General features: G+C 48.2%; 1 protein-coding gene across 1 annotated transcript in view; it reads right to left on the reverse strand.

Annotated features, from left to right (window-relative positions):
• LOC140133908 (uncharacterized) overlaps window positions 1-14322 on the reverse strand; it is a 44651-nt gene extending 30329 nt beyond the window's left edge. Inside the window, exon 1 of the mRNA XM_072154597.1 lies at window positions 14263-14322. Within this exon, the coding sequence (XP_072010698.1) occupies window positions 14263-14322 (60 nt within the window). The remainder of the gene's footprint in view (window positions 1-14262) is intronic.
• Between the last annotated feature and the right edge of the window lie 1396 nt (window positions 14323-15718).

Here is a 15718-nt window from a genome sequence, read left to right on the forward strand (position 1 = left end):
ATAGTAGTTATATTCTTGTACATATGGGCAGTATTATAGTAGTTATATTCCTCTACATAGGGGGCAGTATTATAGTAGTTATATTCCTGTACATAGGGGGCAGTATTATAGTAGTTATATTCTTGTACATAGGGGGTAGTATTATAGTAGTTATATTCCTGTACATAGGGGGCAGTATTATAGTAGTTATATTCTTGTACATTGGGGCAGTATTATAGTAGTTATATTCCTGTACATAGGGGCAGTATTATAGTAGTTATATTCCTGTACATAGGGGGCAGTATTATAGTAGTTATATTCTTGTACATTGGGGCAGTATTATAGTAGTTATATTCCTGTACATAGGGGCAGTATTATAGTAGTTATATTCCTGTACATAGGGGGCAGTATTATAGTAGTTATATGCCTGTACATAGGGGGCAGTATTATAGTAGTTATATTCCTGTACATAGGGGCAGTATTATAGTAGTTATATTCCTGTACATAGGGGGCAGTATTATAGCAGTTATATGCCTGTACATAGGGGGCAGTATTATAGCAGTTATATTCCTGTACATAGGGGGCAGTATTATAGTAGTTATATTCCTGTACATAGGGGGCAGTATTATAGTAGTTATATTCCTGTACATAGGGGCCAGTATTATAGTAGTTATATTCTTGTACATAGGGGGCAGTATTATAGTAGTTATATTCCTGTACATAGGGGCCAGTATTATAGTAGTTATATTCTTGTACATAGGGGGCAGTATTATAGTAGTTATATTCTTGTACATAGGGGGCAGTATTATAGTAGTTATATTCCTGTACATAGGGGCCAGTATTATAGTAGTTATATTCTTGTACATAGGGGGCAGTATTATAGTAGTTATATTCCTGTACATAGGGGGCAGTATTATAGTAGTTATATTCTTGTACATAGGGGGCAGTATTATAGTAGTTATATTCCTGTACATAGGGGCCAGTATTATAGTAGTTATATTCTTGTACATAGGGGGCAGTATTATAGTAGTTATATTCCTGTACATAGGGGGCAGTATTATAGTAGTTATATTCTTGTACATAGGGGGCAGTATTATAGTAGTTATATTCTTGTACATAGGGGGCAGTATTATAGTAGTTATATTCCTGTACATAGGGGGCAGTATTATAGTAGTTATATTCCTGTACATAGGGGGCAGTATTATAGTAGTTATATTCTTGTACATAGGGGGCAGTATTATAGTAGTTATATTCCTGTACATAGGGGGCAGTATTATAGTAGTTATATTCCTGTACATAGGGGGCAGTATTATAGTAGTTATATTCTTGTACATAGGGGGCAGTATTATAGTAGTTATATTCTTGTACATAGGGGGCAGTATTATAGTAGTTATATTCCTGTACATAGGGGACAGTATTATAGGAGTTATATTCTTGTACATATTTGGCAGTATTATAGCAGTTATATTATGTGCTTACATTTCCTGGTATATACTTAGTCCTTATATGACCTTGCTGTGTTGATGTGACATTCTATTACCATGTCATTGCTCATGTCTCTTTGTCTATAGGATAATGTATAGTATTTACTCTTGTTATTTGCCTTCTGTAGGGTTAGTCCCTTTGTTTGTTGCTGTTGTGTAATCCTCCTGTACGTTTGGTGTTATGTGAGATTTTGTGTCTGGCAGGAGGTTTTTCTCCCTTTATATTACATGACCCTGTTGTGATGTGTATTACACACGGGTCTCGCCCTGTATGTTTGGACATGGGGTGTAATCTCATGGATTTGGATCAGTAAATGTGTCTGTCACCTATGATTTTCCTTGTCAGATCAGATGGTGTAACAGTCCAGCCTGTAGCACAGCTGAGGTGTTTGGTGCAGTGTGTAAACCGGTCTCCGGAGGTGTCTTCTGCAATGGTTGTAGAAATTCCCAAGAATAGTGAGTGCAGCTCTGGAGTATAATACAGGATGTAACTCAGGATCAGTACAGGATAAGTAAAGTCATGTATGTACACAGTGACTGCACCAGCAGCAGAATAGTGAGTGCAGCTCTGGGGTATAATACAGGATGTAACTCAGGATCAGTACAGGATAAGTAATGTCATGTATGTACAGTGACTGCACCAGCAGCAGAATAGTGAGTGCCGCTCTGGAGTATAATACAGGATGTAACTCAGGATCAGTACAGGATAAGTAATGTCATGTATGTACACAGTGACTGCACCAGCAGCAGAATAGTGAGTGCAGCTCTGGAGTATAATACAGGATGTAACTCAGGATCAGTACAGGATAAGTAATGTCATGTATGTACACAGTGACTGCACCAGCAGCAGATAGTGAGTGCAGCTCTGGGGTACAATACAGGATGTAACTCAGGATCAGTACAGGATAAGTAATGTCATGTATGTACACAGTGACTGCACCAGCAGCAGAATAGTGAGTGCAGCTCTGGGGTACAATACAGGATGTAACTCAGGATCAGTACAGGATAAGTAATGTCATGTATGTACACAGTGACTGCACCAGCAGCCGAATAGTGAGTGCAGCTCTGGAGTATAATACAGGATGTAACTCAGGATCAGTACAGGATAAGTAATGTCATGTATGTACACAGTGACTGCACCAGCAGCAGAATAGTGAGTGCAGCTCTGGAGTATAATACAGGATGTAACTCAGGATCAGTACAGGATAAGTAATGTCATGTATGTACACAGTGACTGCACCAGCAGCAGAATAGTGAGTGCAGCTCTGGAGTATAATACAGGATGTAACTCAGGATCAGTACAGGATAAGTAATGTCATGTATGTACACAGTGACTGCACCAGCAGCAGAATAGTGAGTGCAGCTCTGGGGTATAATACAGGATGTAACTCAGGATCAGTACAGGATAAGTAATGTCATGTATGTACTCAGTGACTGCACCAGCAGCAGTATAGTGAGTGCAGCTCTGGGGTATAATACAGGATGTAACTCAGGATCAGTACAGGATAAGTAATGTCATGTATGTACACAGTGACTGCACCAGCAGCAGAATAGTGAGTGCAGCTCTGGGGTATTATACAGGATGTAACTCAGGATCAGTACAGGATAAGTAATGTCATGTATGTACACAGTGACTGCACCAGCAGCAGAATAGTGAGTGCAGCTCTGGGGTATAATACAGGATGTAACTCAGGATCAGTACAGGATAAGTAATGTCATGTATGTACACAGTGACTGCACCAGCAGCAGAATAGTGAGTGCAGCTCTGGAGTATAATACAGGATGTAACTCAGGATCAGTACAGGATAAGTAATGTCATGTATGTACACAGTGACTGCACCAGCAGCAGAATAGTGAGTGCAGCAGAATAATAATCTGACTATTATTAGTCTGATATTGTCCTTATACTGAGCTGTTACATTGTCACAAAATGTTTCTAATCTATTCTCTGTATTAGTTATTATACATCCTGTTCTGTGTAGGTGATGAGTGTAATATCTGCGTCTCTTACCCACAGTCAGAGCGGCAGCCAGGAAGCAGCTGAGTGTAAATCCTCTCATCTTGATGACCCGACCTGTAATAAGAGTCCTGGGCTCAGGGTCTGACAGATTTATAGCTCCCCCCCCCCCTCCCCCGGATATCACAGATACCAAGTGAAATATAAGGAATATCTGGAATAACAAAGCCTGGGATAATTACTAGCTTTCATCTCCGTGTAACGTCAGACCTGTTATTATCCAATTTATCTGCATTATTCCTGTTACTATTTCCAACAATATATCAGTCCCAGAAGCATTCCAATTATTACTAATCAATGTTACATCCAGAGCTGCACTCACTATTCTGCTGCTGGTGCAGTCACTGTGTACATACATGACATTACTTATCCTGTACTGATCCTGAGTTACATCCTGTATTATACACCAGAGCTGCACTCACTATTCTGCTGCTGGTGCAGTCACTGTGTACATACATGACATTACTTATCCTGTACTGATCCTGAGTTACATCCTGTATTATACCCCAGAGCTGCACTCACTATTCTGCTGGTGGTGCAATCACTGTGTACATACATGTCATTACTTATCCTGTACTGATCCTGAGTTACATCCTGTATTATACTCCAGAGCTGCACTCACTATTCTGCTGCTGGTGCAGTCACTGTGTACATACATGACAATACTTATCCTGTACTGATCCTGAGTTACATCATGTATTATACCCCAGAGCTGCACTCACTATTCTGCTGCTGGTGCAGTCACTGTGTACATACATGACATTACTTATCCTGTACTGATCCTGAGTTACATCCTGTATTATACTCCAGAGCTGCACTCACTATTCTGCTGCTGGTGCAGTCACTGTGTACATACATGACATTACTTATCCTGTTCTGATCCTGAGTTACATCCTGTATTATACCCCAGAGCTGCACTCACTATTCTGCTGCTGGTGCAGTCACTGTGTACATACATGACATTACTTATCCTGTACTGATCCTGAGTTACATCCTGTATTATACCCCAGAGCTGCACTCACTATTCTGCTGCTGGTGCAGTCACTGTGTACATACATGACATTACTTATCCTGTACTGATCCTGAGTTACATCCTGTAGATCTTTTATTTTATATAAAAGTAAAAAACATAACAATACAAACAAAACATAACATACAATATATACAATATCTTACCTGCTGGTCCAGCCACATTCACACCTAGTAAAAACAATAACTTAAAATACACCGAAATGAATGAACACCAAATACCACAACCCCCACCCAACCGATTACCACAACCTAAACCAAACCAATAAACAATAAGACAAGCCCCACCCACAAATAAAACATAAATGACTATAAATATACATAAACCCACCCCACACCCTCTAATAACAAACCACCCCACACAGATCACATCCCACACCCATTTTTTTTTTTTTTTTTTTTTTTTAAATATATAATAACAAATACACATAACACTACACTAAACTAAATCCCTCGCCCGCACCCTCCCCTTCCCCCCAGACACTGGTCTAACGTCCAAAGTTTGCGTTAAGTAGTTCAGACCAGTGCCCAAGGTCAGTTCGTAAGTCCACCACTATCACCCCCCTCCCAACCTAACACTATGTCCCAAACCCCACTATATACAATATATACAATATATACAGTATTTACAACATAACATAAAGAAAACAGAATACAAATAAAATCTCAACAACATCAATCAAAACCACATAAAGCCCAAGCCCTACATAACTACATGCTCAGATACAAAACAAAAATCTACTGTGCAGCATCAGCCCAACACCAGGAGAGGAGATGACAGACTAAGGGACACTAAAGGAGAACCCCCTCCAAAGGAGAGAGGCCCTCCCCGTGCCCAGCCTCTCATACTCCAGAGAGCGCACCTTCACCAGGTCACCCAGAATGTTCCTAACCACCTCATCCACCGGGAGGATTTTACGCTGCGTCGATACTAAACACCGTGCGTTCCACGTGTGGTACCTGACCACTAGGCTAACTAGAAATAACGTGCAGCGGTCCCGGCCACCCAGGCCTCTGAATGCTCCATAGGCCCACTCCGCATAGGAGAGACCGGCCAACCCGGGCCAATGGATGGAAGCGCCCACCCGGTTGTACACCTCTGTGTTAAAGGGGCACTGAAGCAGGAAGTGGTCCATGCTCTCCAGCAGGCCACCGCACTCCTCCCGGGGACAACCCCTTTCCTCAGAGCTCCTACACTTCAGATTGTCCCTCACACACAGCTTTCCATGGAAGCAGCGCCAAGTCACGTCCCAAAACTTCAAGGGGATCCTGATGGAATTCAATAAACTCAAACCCACCCCAAGATCCCGACTTGGGCAATCCCTGAGGGCCAGAGGCTTCTGGAAATGGGTCAACAGAACCCTCTTGTCAAGGACTTTCCTCGACATGGTCCTGTTCTCCCACATTCCCAGACCCCACCGGCGAATCACCTTCAGAACCGGGGTAGCGTAAGCCGGAAGATGCCCATGTGGTGTACGGAGATCCTTCACTCGCCCTCCTGTCTGCAATTCCTGGAAGAAAGTCCGAAACCATCCCCTGCAGGAGTATACCCACGGAGGAGCCCTCTCTTTCCAGAGGTTTGCTACATTGATCTTAAGAAAGGTATTCACTAGGAACACCACAGGGTTGACCATACACAACCCTCCTTGTCTCCTCGTGCGGTAAGTAACCTCCCTCTTGATAAGGTTCAGCCTATTCCCCCATAACAGCTGGAAGAACAGACTGTAGACCCGAGTCCAGAGGGGTTCTGGCAACATGCACACACTGCCCAGATAAATCTGTAACGGAAGCAGGTAAGTTTTAATCAGGTTAACCCTTTCTCTGAGGGTCAAAGACCAACCCTTCCACTGGTCCACCCTCTGAGCGGCGATCTTAAGCCTGCCGTCCCAGTTTTGCATGGGGTAATCCCCCTGGCCAAATTCAATGCCGAGAACTTTGGCAGAGTCCTGGGGCCCTGGAAGAGTGTCCGGGAGATCAAAGCCTGGACCTCCCTCTCCCAGCCAGAGACTCTCACACTTATCCCGGTTGATCTTGGACCCAGAAGCCTCTGAGTAGCGGTCAACCTCTGACATCACCCATTGCGCCTCCCCTCCCGAGGACACGAAAACGGTGACATCATCAGCATACGCTACCACCCTCAGAGTGGCTTCCGGTGCTGCCCGATCCATCCCGACTCCCACCAACGGCCCACGATCAACCCTCCTAAGGAATGGGTCGATCGCGAACACGTATAAAAGTGGGCTCAGAGGACAACCTTGGCGAACACCAGACCCGACCTCAAAAGAGCGGCCAATCCAACCGTTCACAAGCGGGGAAACTCTCTGCCCCTGCGTACAAAACTTTCAGCCAATTGACAAACCCACCCGGCAGGCCATACCTCAGAAGGACAGACCAGAGGTAATCGTGGTTAACCCGATCAAACGCTTTTGCCTGATCCAAGGACAGCAAGTACCCCTTCCAGTTACCAGCCCTGCCCTGCTCCACTGCCTCCCGGACACAAAGCACAGCACTAAATGTACTGCGGCCTGGAACAGAGCAGTGCTGGGTCCCTGAAAGGAGCCGGGGTGCAAACTGCACCAGCCGATTAAACAGCACCTTTGCCAAAACCTTTCTGTCCGTATTGAGAAGCGCTATGGGACGCCAGTTCTCAACACAAGATCGGTCCTTACCCTTTGACAGGATGATCAGGGCAGACCTCCTCATTGACTTCGGCAGAGCGCCCGAGGAAAGACACTCATTGAATACCTCAGTCAAGAGGGGAACCAAGGCGTCCTTAAAGGTCTTATAAAACTCAGATGTTAAGCCATCCGGACCCGGCGATTTCTTGAGGGCGAGCCCTTCAATCGCCAGGCTGACTTCCTCTTCCCTGATCATCTCTGTCAAAACATCAAGAGAGGGGTCTACTCCTGGCTCAGGGACAGTTTCAGCCAGGAAAGCCGACATCACATCCCGATCTAGATCCTTCCTGCCCAAGAGGTGCGAGTAGAAGGATCTGACGACCTCCAGAATCCCTGATCTGGACCTTTTCAGGGATCCCGTACTGTCAACCAGTCCTGTGACAACTTTACCATTCACTGACATCTTGCAGTTTCTGTAAGGGTCGGGCGAGCGGTATTTCCCGTAATCCCTCTCAAAAACCAAAGATGCGTGTCTATCGTACTGACACCTCTTCAGCAAGGATTTCACTCTGGAGATGTCCTCACGACTACCTCCAGTCGAGACGAGATGCTCGAGTTTCCTCCTCAGGCCCTGATACAGGCGGTACCTGTCCAGGCTCCTGAGGCTCGAGAGCTGGCGGAAGAATCTCGCCACCCTTTTCTTGAGCATCTCCCACCACTCTGACTTACTGCTACAAAGGCCCAGCAATGGTACCTGGCTCTGAAGAAAGTCCTCAAAGGATTGTCTGATCTCCGCTTCTTCCAGGAGAGACGAATTGAGCTTCCAGTAGCCTCTTCCCATCCGGGGGGTCTCTGTAACATTCAGAGAAAACAAAATTAGACAGTGGTCGGAGAACTCCACCTCAACAACGGACACTGCTGAAGAGATGGCTTCCTCCTTTAAATAAAACCTGTCTATTCTAGACCTGCAGCTACCCCTATAATAGGTGAACCCCGCGTGGCCTGGGGTGTGCCGGATGTGGACATCCACCAGGCGAGCCTCACTGGCTATGCTATTAAGAGCGACGCTATCATAAGTCAGCTTGTCTCTGGAACCTCCCCTATCCTGGGACCTCGTGACAGCATTGAAGTCCCCTCCAAAGACCACCTGCCGACTTGTAAAAAGGTAGGGCTTGATCCTCATAAAGAGACACTTCCTGTCCCACTTGGACTGGGGACCATAGATGTTAATTAGGCGAAGTTCTTGTCCCTTCATGAGGACATCCAGGATCAGGCACCTCCCCATTTCTAACTCAATAACTCGTCGGCATTCTACCGGTGCGGTAAAGAGGACCGCCACTCCGCTATACGGCTCGGCCGCAAGAGACCAATAGGAAGGCCCGTGTCTCCATTCCCTCTTAGCTTTAAACACGGCCGCCAAATCTGGCAGCCTGGTCTCCTGCAAAAATAAAATGTCGGCTTCAACACGGCCGAGAAAATCAAAGGCCGCAAATCTAGCCGCATCAGACTTAATGCTGGCGACATTAATGGACGCCAGCGTCAACGGAGTGGGTGCCGCCATCATGAGTGATTGAGTTGGACGGCTTTCTTTTTACCCATCTTACCACCACCCTCGGGAAATGAACACCCCCTTTTTAGACATATTGTGGTGTCCATCTCCCGCACCTCTGATGCTTCAGGGGCAGATCCAGGACCTGCCCCCTCATCCTCGTCTCCAGACTCTGGGCCAGTCTCCCCTCCTGAGGACCCTGACTCCCCAGGGGGAGACTCGGCACCTCCTGCAGGCTCCGCCACCTCTGGCCCTTCACCCTCAGCCCCTCCATCGGCAGGAGAGGCTCCATCCAGGGCCAGGAATCGATTTGAAAGTTCGACCAGCGGGGGGTCGGTTGCACCTTCCTTGGGTATCTTAGTCAGGGAGGGAGAAGATCTTACACCTCCCTTCTTTTTACCCTTTTTCTTCTTTTTGGCGCCACGCTTACGCTTTTCCTCTAGCCACGCCCTATTATGGCACCTTCCTCTCTCTCGATCCTCCTGACCTCCTCATCCAGTACATCATCCCCAGGGGCCTCAGCGACAGGTGTGGTCTCCAGGACAGCGCCAGAGGTCGTCCCAGCAGCCCGAGACTCCCCCCGCTCTCTCTCCTGTTGACGCTTCTCTAGACGCCTTAGCTGGGCAGGCGTCTTTTTCCTGTCTTTCTTCCCTGGCCCCTCTATTCCTCCGTCTCTGCTAGTCCCCTCCCCAGCAGATTCAGCCTCATGGCTTTCACCCGCTGAGGCTGAGCCTGCATTAGCGAAGGAAAGAGGACAACGACTGTACGGGTGACCGAGATCACCACACAGGTTACACCTAATCTGCCCTGTACAGGATGCAGCGAGATGGCCGACACCCCCACACAACGCACACTTCTGCACGGTGCAGTTTGCGCTGAAATGTGTGGGGTCACCGCACCTGTGACACAGCTTAGGCTGCCCCCGGTAGAAGATCAGGATACGATCCCTCCCCAGGAAGGCTGATGAAGGGATGTGGGCGACTGAGTTACCTGAACGCCTCAACTTCACCATGAAGGTCCAGGCCCCTGACCAGATACCATACTCATCACGATTTTTTTCCGGTAATCCTAGCACCTCTCCATAACGATTTATCCAGGTCATGATGTCAAAGCAAGATAGTGATTCGTTACGGGTAAGAACGGTCACTTTCTTGAGTTCGCTCTGGCGGGACACTGCTTGCACAGCAAAGTCCCGCCACTCGGGCTCGTTGTATCTCAGCTCATAGTTGGACCAGAAGAGCTCAAGCCCCTCCGGCCGAACAAAGCTGACATCAAACTCAGATGTACCATAGGGATGGATCAAGGCAAAGATGTCAGCCGCCTTGAAGTCCATCTTCAGCAGCAGCTCAACTACCCGTGCCCGAGGGGGACACACATCACTGCCACGCCACCGAAGACGGACCACATTCCTACGGTTAGCACCCGGCCCGGTTGTCGGGAGCGACCATGATGTCTCCCTGCCTCTTTGCTCTCGGAAGGCAGACAGGCCGTGCCTCTCTATCCAAAATGACAAATCAACCTCCTGCCCCGCTACATTGATCGTCCTTTCTCCCTTCTGTAAGGCCTGCAGGAGGCGCCGTTGCAAAAAGCCGTCCCCAGAGCCCAGAGACGAGGATGATGGAACCCTACTTCCCCCAGCAGCGACACTGGCATAGCTCTTAATAGGGGCCGCCACTGGGGGAGCAACCGGACCAACCCCTGCACCCACCACATTAACACTACCCACCTCAGCCGCGCCACCCACACCACCAGTCACTCCATCACTCACTCCCATAACTGGTAACGGTTCTGCACCACTAACACCATTCACATTATCCACCACAACATTACTGACACCATTCACACTGGCTGGACCAGCAACAACATTAGCAGACAAGACCACCTCCGCATCTTCAGGCACAAGGGACGGGGGTCCCCCCGCAGCGCATCGCCCAGAGGGGACCACAACTCTTGTCACACTTGTGCCCTCCGCATCATCGGTAGCAGATGTTATTTTACTTTTTCTGTTGCTTGGTAACATTCGCCGCTGCTCTTTAGCCGGTGTGAGGCGCCGCTGATCTCCAGTCTCCACAGAATGTGCATTATCCCCAACACCGACACAAAATAATACTTTTTGTTTGGGAGGTTCGGAGCCCTCAGCCTCAGCGACCCCTCCACACTGCCCCCGCCTCTCAACTGAGTGATCAGCGGCAACAGCATGAAGAGGCGCCGAGGCACCGGAAGCTGCCACCAGTGCTGGGCTATCCCCCCCTCCCACCGGGGGACGCACCACAGCACTGGATTTTGATGTTATCGCCACATCCGAGCCGCCCTTACTGTCCGGCCTCGCGGCCGATGCCTCCCCTGCTCCCCCACTGTTACCACAAACAGAGACGGAGCCCATCGCCACATCAGATGTCACACCTGTAATCTCCCTGCACCTTTGCACCGGGTCCACAGCAGAACTCGGGGGGGTTTGGGTAGCAGGGCTTGCACAGTGAGCTGACCCTGTGCTTTGCCCGGGGGGGTGTACAGGGAGGGGGGTAAAGATGAAACGTACCTCTTCTTGCTGCTTTGGCCTGGTCTTCTTCGCCTTCCTCCGGCTGCTCCCCCCAGTGGCTTCCTCTGGGAGTTCATCACCAAAGGAAAAGTTCTCCATGCGCACTGGGGACTCGAGCAGCCGGATCTCTGCCATGAGCGCCCCTCCCTGGCTGCCGGTGTCACTGTCCTCCCCCGAGCGAGGTGTTACTGCTGGCTGTCCTGCAGGGGGCCCACTGCACGAGGCCTGCTGATCTTCCTGCAGGCCGCCAGGTGGGAACTGCTGCTCGTTATCATCATCATCATCCTCCTCCTCCACCTGGCTCACAGGCTGCAACCCCTTCAGCCTTTGCTCTCTGGTATCAGCCATTTGAGCAAATCTATCGTCATTAACAAGTTTTTCTTTAAACGGACCGCTGTTATCTAATATGAAAGTTTTTCTTTTATCAAGCTTAGCAATCTCTGCCTTCAGGTGGTTAATTTCTCCATTAATTTCTATTTTGCGCTTCTTTTGCGCCGTGTTCGCCCTGGTGCGGGCACAACGCAGCTCCTCCCGGAGCCTCCTGATGGTCTTAGTCGCCTCTTCGTACTCACAGAGGTGGCTCTGGACCCGGGAGGCATAGGTGGACAAAGACTCCCGGGGCCCCTGCACCGCCCAGCCTCCCCCCGCATGGTCAGCCTTACCTCTGTGAGCACTCCGCTTCATGGCTCCAGCCCCGGAAGGACCGCTCCCACCCGCACCATCATGGACGTCCGGCTTCTGGGTTTGCCTCTTTACACTGGACCCAGGGGGAGCAGGAGCAGTATTACTACGACTCCTGGTGGAACGTCTCACCCCTGAGTCCTCCATAGCGCCGGCCGGTTCCTGGCTACCCCTGCCCCCCGCCGGCCTGGCCCGGGAAGCAGGAGCCTGGGGCTTGCCGCTCTGGCTCATGCCTGGAAACCCACTCCCTCCCTGGGAAGGGAGAGAGCAGGCCCCAGGTGGAGGTGGATTATTCCTGGAGCTCAGAGCAGCAGCAGCACACAGCCTCTCACAGCAACAGACAGCTAACGAGCTAACGAGCTCCAGAGCTGCACTCACTATCTGCTGCTGCTGCAGTCACTGTGTACATACATGACATTACTTATCCTGTACTGATCCTGAGTTACATCCTGTATTATACCCCAGAGCTGCACTCACTATTCTGCTGCTGGTGCAGTCACTGTGTACATACATGACATTACTTATCCTGTACTGATCCTGAGTTACATCCTGTATTATACTCCAGAGCTGCACTCACTATTCTGCTGCTGGTGCAGTCACTGTGTACATACATGACATTACTTATCCTGTACTGATCCTGAGTTACATCCTGTATTATACCCCAGAGCTGCACTCACTATTCTGCTGGTGGTGCAATCACTGTGTACATACATGACATTACTTATCCTGTACTGATCCTGAGTTACATCCTGTATTATACCCCAGAGCTGCACTCACTATTCTGCTGCTGGTGCAGTCACTGTGTACATACATGACATTACTTATCCTGTACTGATCCTGAGTTACATCCTGTATTATACCCCGGAGCTGCACTCACTATTCTGCTGCTGGTGCAGTCACTGTGTACATACATGACATTACTTATCCTGTACTGATCCTGAGTTACATCCTGTATTATACCCCAGAGCTGCACTCACTATTCTGCTGCTGGTGCAGTCACTGTGTACATACATGACATTACTTATCCTGTACTGATCCTGAGTTACATCCTGTATTATACTCCAGAGCTGCACTCACTATTCTGCTGCTGGTGCAGTCACTGTGTACATACATGACATTACTTATCCTGTACTGATCCTGAGTTACATCCTGTATTATACCCCAGAGCTGCACTCACTATTCTGCTGCTGGTGCAGTCACTGTGTACATACATGACATTACTTATCCTGTACTGATCCTGAGTTACATCCTGTATTATACCCCAGAGCTGCACTCACTATTCTGCTGCTGGTGCAGTCACTGTGTAAATACATGAATTGGTATAGCAGTTTAGTACATTAGTGGAGATATGTGAATTACTGGATGTCATGAGAGTTATCTGAAATACATATATCTAAAGATCACACTCAAGGCAGTATGAGGAGTTCAATACAGACAGCACAGAGCACAGCAGTGTGAGGACACACACCCAGCACACATTGGGAAGCTACAATCATTGTAATAATAATAATACTTTATTCAATCAACCTACCATTATGTTTAGTTTTTTTTAGTGTGGGAGGAAATCGGAGGACCCGGAGAAAACCTACACAAACATGGAGATAACATACAAACTCTTTGAAGATGTTGACCTTGGTGGGACTTTGACCCAGGACCCCAGTACTGCAAAGCTGTAGTGCTAACCACTTTGCCACCATGCTGGAAGGCTGTAGTGCTAACCACCGAGCCACCGTGCTCCAAGGCTGTAGTGCTAACTACTGAGCCACCATGTTACAAGGCTGTAGTGGTAACCACGGAGCCACCAGCTGTAGATTATTATCCATTCCTGACTATTTCTAGCGTCTGTAGCTCACAGACATCATTTTGGTTCTTCTTTAAAGTAAGGGTTCTCATTTTTGAAGTGATACTAGAGGCATAGTTATACAGCCAGGGCTGCCTTAGGGCCCCATCACGGTGCTGAGAATACTGGGCCCGGGACACTAATCGCTTTCCTAAGACCCTTTGCTGGACTTCTCAATGGGGTCACAACAGACTGTTCAGGCAGCAATCTACTGGAAGCGAAGGAGTATTTGCAGATGCAGGGGGCACAATGACATCATCACATGGTGCCAGAGGGGGGTGAGTGATGCGGGAGCCCCAGGGGGTAGGTTACCTCTGATGATGACACTATGGGATGTCTATATACTATGACTATGTCTCAATATACAGCCTCAGCCTTCTCCGTCCTCCTATCTGGCAGAGGAACCTGCGGACACCCGGACCGATGTGTTTGGGCTCAGGACTGGTCTGTGCTTCAGAGGAATCACTTTAGAGCAGCCGCATCCATCTTTTCCAGACACGTCTCCATCTCACCCTCCTATAAGTACCAGATCCAATGGCTCCACCGTGACCCTCAGGTGAGACGTCTTCTTCTTGACGTTGATCATTGTTCTAGTGCCTGAGCTTAGGGCGTCTCCGGCTGTAAGAGGAGTTCTTACATAATATCCAGCTCACCTGTTCTTTGTATATGGGTCACCTCTTTTTGTGCGATATCCACAATTCAAGTGTGAACGGTGCTCGGGTCCTTGAGGACGAGAGATCTGCGCCGCCTCAGGTATATCATGCAGTAAAGTAGTAGATGGATCCAGTTTTAAAATAGCATGTTCTTTATTTAATCCATATTATGCAAATTCGAGAAATAACACAAAAGCCATGATAAAAAATGAGCTGGAATGTTCCCTGGTAGAAACGGCAGACCTACGCGTTTCGGACAAATACTGGCATGTCGTCCTTAGTCATGGTCTATATGCCTCCATACACAATGGGGGTCATTTACTAAGGGCCCGATTCGCGTTTTCCCGACGTGTTACCCGAATATTTCCGATTTGCGCCGATTTTCCCTGAATTGCCCCGGGATTTTGGTGCACGTGATCGGTTTGTGGCACATCAGGGCTGGCATGCGCGCGACGGAAATCGGGGGGCGTGGCCGAACGATAACCCGACGGATTCAGAAAAACCGTTGCATTTAAAAAAAAAAATTGGTTGCACGGGCCACACTCACATGCACCACGATGAAGACGATGAACTCCGGGGCACCTCGGCGGACTTCGGCGCAGCAGCGCCACCTGGTGGACATCGGGCGCAGGACCTTCATGAATCGCCAGAAGACCCGAACGCTCGTCAGAGAAGCCGCCGCTGGAACGCGAATGGACCGGGTAAGTAAATGTGCCCCAATGTTTTATACTAAAAAAGGTGTGGTGACCAGCAGGTGAGCGAGGGCATGCGCAGAAGAAGAAAGGTAGCGGTATGGTATTTGTCTGGGGTATGGAGAAATGATACGTGCAAAATTTATGTTTAGTAGAAGTAGAGTGTCTGATCTATTATTTAAACCGTATGGATAGCGAGATCCAATGAATCTCTCTCTTTCTAAGTTAGTGGCTCCTGTCTCCTCCCCTTGGCGGTACCGTAACTCAATAGCTGTGACTTGTAGAGTGCGTGTATTGCCTTGATGCATTTCTGAAAAGTGTTTGGATAAACATGATTTGTTTTTGATAATGTTAATATTAGTAGCATCCCGAATATGTTCCGCCAGTCTAGTTTTCAGGGGGCGTATAGTGCTACCAACATACTGGACCTGGCATTCTGTGCAAGTGGCCAAATACACTATGTAGTTAGTATTGCAATTTATGAGTGTGAGAATGTTATATTTTTCTTTATTATGGCACGATGTAAATTCTGTTGTTGGAATCATGTATTTACATGCATTGCATCTGTTACCACCACACGGGTAGGACCCCTTGGTGGATAGCCACGTGGGTGACTGTTAGTATGGTTTGTTTTCAT

This window comes from Engystomops pustulosus, chromosome 5 (assembly GCF_040894005.1).
Source record: "Engystomops pustulosus chromosome 5, aEngPut4.maternal, whole genome shotgun sequence".
NCBI lineage: Eukaryota > Metazoa > Chordata > Amphibia > Anura > Leptodactylidae > Engystomops > Engystomops pustulosus.